This window comes from Lissotriton helveticus, chromosome 1_1 (assembly GCF_964261635.1).
Source record: "Lissotriton helveticus chromosome 1_1, aLisHel1.1, whole genome shotgun sequence".
Lineage (NCBI taxonomy): Eukaryota > Metazoa > Chordata > Amphibia > Caudata > Salamandridae > Lissotriton > Lissotriton helveticus.
Window position 1 is genome coordinate 526,357,056 of NC_136057.1, and position 14,187 is coordinate 526,371,242.

A 14,187-nucleotide genomic window follows, 5' to 3' on the forward strand; every position below is an offset into this window, starting at 1 on the left:
TGCTGCTGACTTTAAGCGGGGGAGCTGCAACCTGATGATTTAAAATAAATGGTCCAACTTAGGGTGTGTTCTAGATCCAGGCAGAAGCACGGCACCCAACTACCACCACGCAGCTGTGATACTGTCACAACCACTGGTATTTTAACATGGCAATCAAGAAATCAGTAGGCGATTTAATGGCAGGGCTGTGGTGAACATCAGTTTATGAGCAGCGGCTCCTCCATGGGAGTGGAGAAGCGCCGCTGCTGCTGAAAGCTGGAAAAATAAAATGGTAATAAAAGTATTTTATTACCATTTTATTTTTCCGGCTTTCTGCTAAACGTAGAGGGCAGGGTAGGGCCAGTGTGTCATTCTTGCTGATTCGCAGCAATGACGAGTGGCCACGGAATTGTGCATGTCAGTTTGGTCTGCACCCTTGCTATGGCCAAACTCACATGCGCAATGCAAACTCTCCAACCCAGCTGTCTGAGACAGCTGGGTTGGAGAGCAGGCCTTCAGTGCTCTTTAGGGAACTGAGGCAGCCAGCTCCAGCCAATCCAGATTCTTCTGTCATGCAGCATGAGAGAAGTGTCTGGATTGGATATTGAGCTGTGGGACATTGCGCTGGAGACGTCTGGAGCCGGGCCGAGAGAACACCGAGGACGTGCTGTAGGCTAAGAAGGTAAGTGAAACTTTTTTTTCCATTTGTATATGTAAATGTTTTTTTGTATGTTTTTTTATTTTATTTATGCAAACTCACCATTTTTGTGCGTCACCAACCGCCACTGCAGCTAATGGGCTATAATGATCATCATGCTGATGTCTGGTCTTTTTGTATTAATTAAATTATACACTTTTAAAATTGCAAGGGAAAGGGGTTGGTGAGTACTATTACTTCATTTAGAGACACAGAGCGTCTACGCCTGAATGGATTTCGCGACCTTCCCCAGGCCTCTTCCAGTTGAAGGTCAGACCTACTGTCTGCACTGCAACAGCTCAGCTTCATGGGCTGCTGAGCCCGGCCGTTTCTTATCACTCTCTTGTAAAGGTGCGCAGGAGCACACATGGCCTTCGCTCCGCCTTAGCGGGATGCCTATTCGTTCAATTCTTCTGCGCTCTCTTTAATGAGGGAACTGGGGGAGAGTTATTTTGAAAATATTCATGTAGTGTTTGTGCAACTGCCCTGCTCTCTATCCCCACGGTGGCCATACCATGGCCCCTAAGCATGCATATGTTTATAGCACGTGCGTACAGGATACATGTTTCTGTTGAATGGAAGGGGAACATGAGTACTTTCTTCCTTGAATGTTCACGGTGTCCCACGTGTGTGCACCCTGAAGGCAGAATCCATGCGTGCCTCGCCTTTAATGCAGCTGTGTTAATTAATGGGGTCTGACTCATGCAACTGCAATGAGATGGGCTTTTCCATAACAGGGCCTGTGAATCACGCCTGAACGGGCCTCACTGGGGGTTCAGATATCACTAGGCGCCTGGGGCAGAAACTGCAACATCGGACCTTTTTCTGTGCAATGAGACACCGTAATTAATGTTATAAAAAAACAGCAACGTGACACAATCACCCCAAAGCAACCCCCGTCTTCCCATTTCGGTGCAACTAAGTGTGAAGGGCGTACGACGGAACGGTGTGCCTTACCAAGATTGACAGCGTGCCAAGTCGTCTCTGTGCAGAACAATCCTCTTCCCGTGGGCTATCTTCCGGCCGTCCACGTGGCACACAGGGCACTCGCTGGGGTAGACGCATGTCTGAGATACTTCGTTAAGTATTTTCCCTGTGTAACAACAACAAAAATGTCAGAAGCAGCCAAACATGTCGAGGCTGACCACTTGAACGCAGCTGTGCTTTGAACCCTTGGAAAAGATGAATGAAATGTTGATCTGTTTGGGAAACACTGTCGAAACCACTGAAGTTTAAAGATGTTTTCTCTCAGTGTGGTAATTGCACTCGTATGGCTTTTACAAGGAAGAATGCCCTTTCGACTTTTTACTGTTGCCTTTTCACATGTTATGTTTTGGCGACGGGTAATCTAGGATCTGTCAGACAAAGAACCAGAAGAAACTAAGATTCATTACAGACAGCCTCCTGGTGGGCTACCCAGGACAGACCCCACATGCCCTGCTGCCACTTTCTGTCAGAAGGGAAAAAGTACTGCGCTACTTACATTGATTTAAAAGCATGGAACGGGAATTCCCCTAGTCCATTAACTAAAATTTAAGCAGTACTGTACAATTTATTCATGTATACTGTTGTGGTCTCATGCCAGGGCTACCAGCTTTGGCAAGTATCTGTAACAGACGTCTATTTCATTGACCAAGGGAGCCCAGTCAAAAAAGTTGATTTTCTTAGGAAATTTCTAAGCTATTTGAGTGCGTTGGTAGCTGAACATTTTGAACCTCATTTATGAAAAGCGTTGCATCGCTGCGTGAAAACAATGATGCAACACTTTTCAGTGCGCCCTCCTTGCGACACCATGGATGAGCCGTATTTACTGTGGCACTCCATGTTGCAAGGCTTTACAGATCTGTAAGCGCAAAAGTGGCGCAGTGCTGGGGTGTATCTGAAAACAGACCCATATCCAGCAAGTTGTCCTTCCACATGGGGCAAGCCCCATGTGAAAGGGCCTGAGTCAGTCTTACGACTGCCGTGAGGCAGGCATAAGGATTTGACGCAGTGGCGTTCTAGAAGTGTCAAAGTGAAATCTCATAGAGGGGGTTTACAAAGTGCAGCATCTGCTTAGATGCGTCACTTTGTAAATATATCGCAGTGTGGTGCATATTTTACGCCTCCGGTGCATCACAAAAAGTGACGCACCAGTGACGCTAGGGGCTAATGAATAAGCCCCTTTGTTGTTTACAATGATCACCACATTAACGCCTTAACGGTGCGGGTGTTCTGAAGAGTGGGCGGGGCTGCGTCGGCCGGTGGCCGACGGCAGCACTAGGGAGGTAGTGCTGCCGTCGGCCGTTGGCCGACGGCAGCACCCGAGGGGTTAACACAATTCTCTTTTAGTTGCCTAGCACAGTGCTTGCAACACATGTGTGGCTTGACTTTGAATCTTACATGTTTAACAAGCTCAATAGCAACGAAAGTGTAATAACAACCAGTGCTCACCAGGCTGACAATAGGCATGGCACCCTTCTAAACACTTGAGCGGGCAATCCATAGGTTCAGGGTGTTGACACGTCACAGGACAGGCTGGCGCGCAGCTGTTGTACCGCCATTCACAGACGTAGTCCGACTTTGGTTCATTCTTTTCTTCACAACTTAATGCTGTAAGGTAGAAAAAACATAATAACTTGGGTGTATGTTTGTGAAATGAGCATTCATATATCTTGTTATGCCTGTAGCTCGCACTCTTTGTTTTTTATGAATGATTGGCTTTGGTGTCAACCTTTACCAAATCTGAGAAACTATATGGTTTTTCTCGCAGTGGTCATCAAGTGACACATTCAGATAAGATATAGCTTCAAAGAAAAGGCTCTTGTTCCTGCAATCACTTGAGAGAGTGAAAATTATAAGGGATGTGAGATACTCACTCAGATATTTCCAAGTAGACTACTACGGTTTCTGGTGCAAACAGGAGTTTGTACCCGAAATTGGAATAAAAAACAGGTGCAAATTGCACCAAACACAGATGTTTGCCCATCAAGAATTCTCAAGGGCAAATACAGGAAGTATCAGGTTGTGGACTTCGGACTGTGTCAAAATGTGTAATCAATCATTCTGAGCAGTGCAACTCAGAATAAGGTGCAAATGGGCACACGTGCACACATTGTAATTAGCAAGTATGCATTCTGCACCTGCAATTTACACCCCTCCCCGATAATTAGCCCCTTAATTGTAAATAGTATCCATCAGCCCATATATGTATCTCTATTATGCAGATTGTAGTTGAAGAACTCACCCACCTGCATATACATATCACTGGTTAAAACAAACTCTGTCATTCACACCTAAGTGGACAAAAGTGGACTCACCCGCTGAGATATTTGTGTCACTTAGAGAGCAGTAGGGTCGCCAATCATACATACTTCCACACGATCAAAATGGTCCCACCTCACACATTCATTAACTCTACAAAAGAGGATGGCTCACCACTCAGATATGCACTGCCAAATATATCCAGTCTGGGAAAAGGATGACTCTGCCACACCTAACTATAACTCTACGCCCCCATGTGTGCCTCAGTACTTAGACATACATTGGTCGTAAAAAGGCTCCCCAATTACTTAAAATGCTAGGACTAAGTCACTTTTATTTATTTATATCACATGATGAAACTCCGTGAAATTTGTCAGTACCTTGATGCATTTATCTGGAAAGAAGATAAATTAGCGTTATTCATACTATGTCTGACAGGACATTCTGCTCTCCGTTGTAGCAAAACACACTGAATGGAATTGCACCAAACGTGGCATGGACATGGCATGGAGGTGCTGAGTGGGTTTAGAAGAGTTTATTTCAAATATATCTGCACAGTTAATGCAGAAATTATTCACAGATACGGTCCCGAAAGGGACCACAGGACAAAAATGAGTGAAAACGATTAAAATCTCTTTGAAGGAGGTAGTATTTCTACCCATTATTAATTTCATAAGTGACAAATTCGAACTTACCCAAGTGACATCTTTGGCTGGACATGACTGAAACAATATGGCAAGCACCATTATGCGATGCAGTGAATTTGTGAATATCTGCAAACCTGTGCTGTAGAAACAAATTGGGTACGAGGGGGCTAAAAGGGGTTGGCATCCACTAGATGTTGGCATGAGTAACAAGTGACACCACGGAGAGGACGTGGGAGGATTTTAGAGGCATTGATAATGGCCTACAAAAACTACAATAATGTTTAAAAGATTTGCTTGTCCACATGAAGCGCTCAAGTATAACACTTCCATCATTTTGAGGAGCGCGGAATCCAAGAAAAGCCACTGAGACATAATGTTGAAAGAAGTATAATTTGGCTGTGTGATAGATCTGACTATAGAGTATGTGTCGAGGGGTTACTGCATTTCTTTTTGTCAGAGTATTTGCAGTTCTAAAATTCTATCTGTAGATTCTAACGAATTGCTAAGGTTTCAGGTGTCCAAGAAATAGAAATTGCCCTCTTCTTGTGACCACAAACTTGCATTTGATAAAAACTAAAATGGGATTCTCACAGTGATACAGTGTGCACTGACTTTTCTCGATCAATTGAAGGTCCTGTCCTGAACATTTAGCTGATTGTGCATGGCTGAAGGCTCTGTACATTAGATTTCAAGTCTTTGTTCTCAGTCCATGCCCTTACCTACATCGCGAAAGTTAAGTTATAGTAGGTTCCAAGGGCATAGGGGCTGTGTACAGTGAACACAGCCAAGCCATACCCAACAGAACAGGCTCCATTGTACCCAACCAAAGGCCAGGACTGTCAATGTTTTAGGCCAAAGGGGTTTGTTATATGCCATGTTTGTCCATGCCCACACTAAAAGCCTGAGGTGCATAGCCCAATTCCACGAGCAGAAAGTTTAGAGGTCACAGACAACACAGCTTATGGCGTTAGGCCACAAACTGCAGATTTTTGGTGCTTAGGACATGGCACTGTGCCAAAGGCTATATATATAGTGGCTTAAGGGGTCCACAATGCTGACTGAAGGGCATGACATGAAACAGCTTGGCATGACTGAAGGTCAATCCATGACCCCATAACCTGGTGTGCACAAGTAAAGGCCTTGTGTGAGAAATTGGGTTATTGGTTGATGGGGGAGGGGGTGAAACCCTTCTCAAGCAACAACCACAATCCTCATCAGAGTGAACCAGAAAAAGTCACTAAATTAACCTGTGCTTAACCCTTTGGTACCTTGGCACAAAAGCAGTCAAGCTTAACTTGGAAGAAATGTGTAAAGCAGTTATACAGCACACAAACAGTAATAAAGTGAAAACACAACCCAAGAAAATTCCCACACCTATTTCGAAACCTAGAGTTAAGTTTAATAAATTGCTTGATAGTAAAATGACAAAAATCCAATCAGTAGAAATGGAGATATGCAATCTCAAAGATTTAAGGTATATATACTGCCTAAAAGCACAAAGTGGCAACTGTGTTTATCTGGTCACATCAGACCTGGACAAAGTCACAAGTTCAGGCTGACCGCAATTGAGTGCGGGCCTGATACAATGACCAAGTTAGTCCCACTGAGGATTGTTCCTTCTGATCTCACCTCCAGCGAAGATCTCCACCACTCAAATTTGGCTTAAACACCTAACCGCACTCAATGTCCAACCCACCATCGTGGACTCAGCAAAATCTTTAGGCATAAAACTTGACACCAATCTCAACATGCAGAAACATATCAGCAAGGCAACAAAGGGAGCAAACTTCCAGATCAATACTCTGAGGAAACTCAAACCCTTCCTCCCAACCAAAGACTTCCAAACCGCAGTACAAGCACTAGTCATCCCCCGAATTGAATACGGCAGCATCGCCCTCTGCGGACTCCCCCTAACTTCAACCGCACCCCTAAGAGCTTCTCTAAACGCTGCAGCGAGACTCATCACTGGATCAAAAAAGCATTCCCATATCACCCCTGACTTGAAATCCCTGAATTGGCTGCCTTTTGAAGCCAGAATTCATCTGAAAATCGCCTGTATGACACACAAGGCGGTACACCTAAACTCACCCGGCTACCTCGCTCAGAAACTGACAATCTCTGGCGGAGCTAGAAACACTAAAGGCACAAACAATCTTCTGCTGAAACCTCGAAGATTCCGGAAGGAAAAAACATATAAGCTCTCCTTCTCAGGAATGGCGCCTAGGATCTGGAACTCACTCCCTCCCGAAACCAGGCTTATCTCTTCCACTACACTCTTTAAAAATGAAGTAAAAGCTATCCTCATGGCTAAATACACTTGAACTATTATCTTGAACTCTGTTAATACTATGCACCGATCTGTACTACATGTTTGACCCCTTTGCTTATTTGTATTGTTATCTTATTACTCACATGATTGGCTTTGCAGCCACCTACTTGTACTGTTTGATCTATTGATATATCTGTCTGACTATGCTCCCTCATGTACCCCTCTTTGTAAAGCGCTCTGATATCTGCAAAGATCTTGTCCGCGATATATAAAACTTTCAAAATAAATAAATAAAAATAAATAAAAAAATACCTTATGTCCTTGATGCGGGGCATTGCATAGTGCTGCATCAGTTCCGATTAGGCCCCTGATCACTGGCTGTGAGATGTTGTGATGGGAGAGCCTGCGCTGCTCTTCATCGAGTTACATCATGCAGCACAAGTTCTGAGGTAACCCACAGTTGGGCAGAAGGATTAATCTTTGATGCCAGCCAAGGGTCCAGGACCTGGGGAAGCGCCTCATAGATAAGAACTTACTCCAGAAGAGGCCAGCAGCAACGTCTGAGGGCTGAGGCAGGTCCAATTGAGTTTTGGGCCACTGGGTAGATGCACAACAGATCTCTGAAGCTTACAATGTTCCTGTAATTCAGAACAGGAGGCCAGTAAGCTATCCCTTGGATTCACTCTGGTGGTTCTGGGTTTAAGGAGCAGGTCCATTCTTCCTTTCAAGCCATCAGGGAAGTCCTTCTTGCAGCAGGGCAGTCCTACCAACAGCAGGGCAGCAGTGAGTTCCTTCTTTAGAGTCTTCCACCTCTTCAGAAGTGATCTGAAGAGTGGGTCAGAGGGTCCTACTTTTATACCTGGTACTAGCTTTAAAATGGAAGTTGCTGCTGGGGGTTCCCCCCACAGTGGTGTTTGGAGTCTCCTGGCTCTCTGCCCTGGTCCTAGGCTGTCTTCAGTTACAATAGGCTACTGTGAAGTTCTTTGTGTTTGAGCTGAGTCAGTGTTTGTGAAGTGGAAGCGTGACAAGTGACAGCTTCGCCCCACTCACCAAGTCAGGATGGCCCATTCTGCCAACACCCAGGCCTTTTATTGTGATACTGTCTGGGAGGAATACACAAAGGCTAACTGCCACCCACACTTAGTCATGAGACCCAGGAAACAGACAGCAGGCATCAAATGGTTAGGACAAAGAAATGTCAACTTTCTACATGTGGCATTTTCAGAATTGTGAAATAAAATCAGAATTTACCCTTAAAGAGGGTTTAAAATTACAACTCCTTAGACATCACACATCACATTCCTGCCTGGTACCGCACAAACGTTATCCCCTCTGAAATTTAATAAGGTAACCTAATGTTATCCCATGGGAGTGGTAAGACTTGCAATAGTGAGAAATGAATTAGAGAGATTTTCGCTATCAGGACATTTAAACATAAAAGTACATGTCCAACTTTTAAAGTGCAATGCGCCGTGCTCTATGGGATGTTTAGGACTTACCTGTGATTGACTTATATGAATTAACAAAGAAGGTTTAAGTCTGACACAGGTTTATTTTGCCAGGTTGAAATGACAGTTTTAAAACTACACACATAGGATGCAGGCCTGAGACATGTTTTTAAGGGCTATATGGTGGCAGAATAAGTGCTACATGCCCACGAGTAGCATTTAATTTACAGGCCCAGGGAACCTGCATTACCACTTCACTAGGGACCAACAAGTGAATTAAATGTGCAAATTGGGTGTAGGACATGTTTGCCTTTTGCCAGGCCTAAACCAGTCTTTTTAAAACTTATAAATCACCTCTAAGCTAAGCCCTAACAACTTCTTGGGCAGGGTGTGTAATATTTAAAAAGTAGGACACGTGGGTTTAAATTTTGCTTGTTTTGGCCGTGAAAAACTCCAAAGGTCATTTTTCACTGTTGTAAGACCTATCTCTCCTAAAGGCTAATAATGCATTACCCTATTAAATTGATTAAAGTGTAACTTCGGATTGGGAGGAAATATGAAAACATTTCTTAGATTCTATTGAATTGCAATTTAAAAATATCTTTAATGGCAAAATTGAAATTTAAGTTACAATTCTAGGCATACAGCTTTTAGAAAGTTGCCATTTCTGTTCCCAATCCTGCAGTGGTTTTCTGCCACTTGTCTAGGTCATATAACTCTGCAGTTGTAACTTACCTACCTGATTCTGGTGGACCCTGCTGGAGTGAATCCTAACCCCCCAAACATTGCATACCAGGCCCTGTATGCTTGGTGTGGTGCCTAATTGACCTCCTCATTCCAAAAATTAAAACCCCAGACTTAAAAAAATCCAGAAAAAAACGCTATGAGAACTGACGGGATCGCGGGACCTACCTGCAAGTTGATCCAACATAGGTGCATCACTAGTTCGATTGACTTTGCCCCAGCTCCTACTTCATTTTTCTGCACAGAAGGAAATCCTCTTCAGCAGGACCTCCTGACATTGGTATCCAGCCATGTGGAGCCCTCTTCAGCTACAGCATGTAGCCATGTCACACTGGGTGAATCCAAGCTCCAAAAAGTCCAAAGAAAGAAATCTTCACTAGGTCCAACGTCGACCAGTACTCAATTGACAAACTCCCCGGCCTGAAAATTCAGCTTTTCCTTCCCTGAGCTGTTCCCACCTAGAGCTTTTCCCACTATTGTCAACAGCTTCACCGAGAATTTGTCCAGCAGCATCCCATCGATGGCAACCTTGTCTTGGCTAGAGCCTGCTGCCTTGCCCCTCTGAAACTCAACCTTCTCAGGAATGTTTTCTGAAATGTATTTTTAGTCTCAAGGTAAGATATTGGGCCCAATCCACCCATTCTATCTGAGCCACTTTCCATCACGATTGGCCTCAACCTTTGACTTTGACAAGCTCTTGCATGACCAGATTCCTACAGGTGGCACTTTGTTGTTTTTGGAGCTAGACGTCAGCTAGATTTTACTAAAAATATCAACAAGTCATAGTCCTGGTTCATAGCTTCGACTCTTGTTTGTTTTGATGTAATTTTATTTATGAAAATGTACTCTACTTTAATAAATTAGCGTGAGATTTTCCAGTATTGTGTTTTCACTTTGTTACAGTTTGTGTGCTGCATACATACATTATACATTGGCTTTACGTTAAGCCTGACTGCTTTTGTTCAATAGGGTTAAGCACAGATTAATTTAGTGACTTTTTGTTGTTCACCCTGACAAAGATAGTGTTTCTTATGTGAGTGGGGTTTCCTCCCCTCTCAATTATTAATCTAATTTCTTACAGTATATATTAACAACACCTAAAAAACACTGAAATAATCATATGAAATAACCAAACTTTACTTTATGAGAGGGTAAGATGCTTTACTCAGAAAACAAGAAATGTTTAAGTGCTAATTTTATGTGCACAAAATAAGAAAGCTCAAAAAAAATTATATTGAATTTTACATTAAGTGTCATTGGATCATACTCATGTTCTCCTAAAGACTGAAAAGTTAGCCGAAAAAAATCACATAGCTGGAAATAAACATAGATACACTTAAACAACAAAACTCAATAAAACCTTCTGCTCATGAACTTAAAACAATCTTGAGAGGACACAGATACCGAGTAAGAAAAATATATAGTGGACATCCAATAGAGGAAGATACATAGGTCTGTGTATTCTACAAATCTGTTTGAGGCTAAACTAAATCTGTTCCAAATAAGAAAGAAAATCAAGCTTAACCGCTACCGGGCTAGCGGGTTTTCCCACTGTGCGCTGAAATTTGAAAATCGCGCGGTTTGTGACAAAGCCAGCTCGTCATCCGCGTAGCGCAGGTAACGCCCATGACGAGCTGGCTTTGTCATCCGCATCGAAGGGGTTAAATTACTTTGGAACAGTTACCAGTGGATTAGGTATCTGCATAAGCATATAAAAGGTGTTGAAAGGACTTCTCACAATAATTGTAACCACTGGCAATCACTCTGGGTAGCATTCCAACCCATCATTTATTTGCCCACTGTTAGCCCTGACAGCCTTAGGGTGGTCTTTCTCCCACCTTTCTGCCTTCCTCCTTCACTTATTCTGCCTTGTTGTTGCTGGCATTAGGACTCTGAGCACTTTACTACTGCTAACCTAACCAGTGATAAAGTGCATGTACTCTCGCTCTAGAACATGGTAATATTGGTTTGTCCCCAATTGGAGCATTTAATGCACTTGTAAGTCCCTAGTAAAGTGCACTACATTTGCCCACGTCCATTAAATTATTGCTGTTAGTGTGCCACAGCACTTATTGGGCCACCCACTTAAGTAGCCCCCTAACCATTGCTCAGGCCTGCCATTGCAAAGCCTGTGTGTGCAGTTTACATTGCCAATTTAACCTGGCGAGATAAACCTCTTGCCAGGCCCAACCCTACCCTGTAAGTCACCCCAAGGTACACCCTCACAATCCAGTGGCAGGGTGCAATGTAATTAAAAGGCAGGACATGTACTTTTAAATTTTACTTGTTCTGGTAGTGAAAAACTCTTAAATTTGCTTTTCACTACTGCAAGGCCTATCCGTTCCACATCAAAATGTAGAGCCAGATGTAAGACCGTTTTATTTTGCGCCTCGCAATTTGCGATGAATTGCGAGTTGCAAATTGCGTGGCGCAAAATAAAATGTACAACAGTGTGTTTAACACTGTTTGCCGCGTGTATTTAACAAGGACCCCCTGAAGGTGCGGATACCATAGTTCCAAGGCCAGGGAATAAAGGTTTATGACAAAAAACAACCTAGGCAACTATACTAAAACAATGTAATAGACATCTGGACAAATGGCTACAAAATATTAAGAAAATATATGTTTTATTATAAGTTCCATAAGGACACAACATGTAACATGATTAAAAAGAAAACAATGAACATGTATACAATTATATATCACATAAAATTAATTAAAGAATTCATACATTTGTAACAATTATTATAAACATGTATTGAACAAATTAAAAGACTAAAAGTGGCAAATAAGGGTCTCTACGCGCGTTTCGGCGAACCAGCGCCTTCTTCTGGAGTAGCCACACAAATTCTAAAAAAGAGATACATGTAAAAAAGTGCATTAATTATACATCCTTAAAGATACAGAAAATCATATAACATCCTATATCTTAACACTGTTTGCCACTTCCAGTGGGGTCACAAATTGCGAGGCTCATTAATATTAATGAGCCTCTCGCAAGTTGCAAGCCCATTGGGAATGACAGGCCCTCCCAGGGATGGTGCCCTCCTGGACTCAGGAGACCACCATGTCTGGGACTGCTTTGAAATGAAGCAGTTTTTTTTTAAATGCAGCCAATTTTCCTTAAAGGAAAACGGGATGCATTTAAAAAAATGTAAAATGAAAATGTTTTCGTTTAAGTTTTTTAAGGGCAGACAGGGGTCCCTGGGACCACTGTCTGCCCTTAAAAATTTTTTTTGCTTGCATTTGCAAAGGGGAAGGGGTCCTTCACATTTTTAAATGCATTACCACTTACTTGAAGTAGAAACATTAGTCCATGGTTTTGAGACTCGCTATTTGGAAGGGAACACCCCTTTTAAATAGTGAATCGCAAAACCTATTACCTAGTGATTAGCTATTTTATAACTTTTGAGATGGAGGCACTTTTTACTGGGCTGCTCCATTAATCAACTCAAATATGCTGTAGCCACATACGGTACAAAATACAATTAGAATGACTTGAGAGTATTTGAGGGATGTCTGTCCTCTATACAATAAATCTCTGAGGGAATTTCTGAGACACTTAACATACACAATATCAACTGTGTACTCACCGGTTTGAGCTTTTGCACGTTGAAATGATTCATCACAGTTTTCCTAATCTTCTCTACCTATCAAACGCCTAATTAAAAGTTTTTGATATGATATGCTCTAAATGAGAGACAGCCGTTGTGAGAAGTTGGCCTGCCATATGATGTCCACTTTTCTTGTGGGCACCTTATACCAGTCCAAACGACCCTTATTGATGGTAGGTTTAAAGTCAACCTTTAGAGAAAGCTATCTTAGTGGCAGCTGTGGAGAGCAGCCTTCAGGCTAAGACTTAGAGGCGAGTTAAGCAATTTGTTTTACCAGTTATAATCTCTTGAATGATCAATTGAGAGCACACCACACAAGGTATACATCAAATATATATGTATTTATTCTAAACACAACCCCTCTGGACTCTTTATGAGGTCAGAGGTAAAAGTACAATACAAGGCACTTAATTAGCATACGATAAGTTGCACAGTATACGTTTTGCACTAGGGGCCTCACAAACCATATACTAAAATAGTGGTATAAGAACCAAGTGAGGGATAGAAAGCAGGCCTAGGGCCTGTAGAACCGCGGGGGCAACCAGGAATCACCCAAGGTAGGGACGCAGGAGGCCCACGGGGGACGCCTGCAGGGTCTAAACACAGCCGCGGATCACCATTGACTTTCAATGGAGAACGAACAAGTTACAATTTTAAAGAATAAGGGCACTTAGAGGTGAACTACGATGGAACCCTTTTAGACTAGGACACTTCAAGAGTCAAGACCCATGGGAGCACCGGAGTACTCGTCTTACCTCAGTCAGGGAAGCCGGGTGCATAGGTGTCTTTTGATGTCGGGTTTGGTCGTCAATTCCAATGGAGCGCTGCAAAGAAATGCTGCAGGCGACCAGAGGGAAAGTGTCCGGGTGGATCCAAGGGTGAATTGGAGATGTGAAGAACCTGAAAGCAGAGGGGACAGAGTCTGGGTCACTAGCCAGTGACCAGGATGGCAAGGAGAAGATGCCAGCCGATGTCGGTGATTTCATGTAAAAGAGGTGAAGTTTGACTCTTCAGCCACGAGGACCAGGAGGCGTCAATGACAACCAGGAGCTGGATTCGAGCTGTTCCATAAAGGATCTCGAGTGCTGCAGCGTCGGAATCCGGTTTGGACCCAACAAGCCTTGGCAACAGCATCCCACGCAAGATGACAAGATTGACTTTGGTTCAGACCAGCAAGGTCTGGGGGACTCCTCCTTTAGAGGGGAGTCAGAGCATGTTTGGAGCAACCTGAAAAAATCAAGAAATCAAGGATTGGCCTTCATGGGGGCTCACTAGCTAACGGACTAGGAACCGTGAAGGAGCCTCAAGCGGAAATGCACCAAGCGGGCCCACAGAACACTCGTGGAGTGTAGGCCTCTGAGCTTCAGTGCAAAAGGTGCTCGGGCAGGGGCTTCAAATACCCGAATGCACAACTTCAGGATACCTCGGGAAGTAGGTGCAGTTGCAAAAATGCAGGATGTCCAGGAGTTCCGGTCCCACGTCTCTCGTGTCAGCTATGGGTCTCAGCTTTGCTGGGATCTTGGGTCAGCCTCAGAGATGTCTGGAA

General features: G+C 43.4%; 1 protein-coding gene across 1 annotated transcript in view; it reads right to left on the reverse strand.

The window, feature by feature from the left end:
• The window catches only part of VWF (von Willebrand factor), a 1,169,185-nt gene that overhangs the window by 614,897 nt on the left and 540,101 nt on the right, over positions 1–14,187 (reverse strand). The window contains exons 26-27 of the mRNA XM_078673989.1: positions 3,110–3,268; positions 1,634–1,769 (exon numbers count right to left, since the gene is read on the reverse strand). Of these exons, the coding sequence (XP_078530115.1) occupies positions 1,634–1,769; positions 3,110–3,268 (295 nt within the window). The remainder of the gene's footprint in view (positions 1–1,633; positions 1,770–3,109; positions 3,269–14,187) is intronic.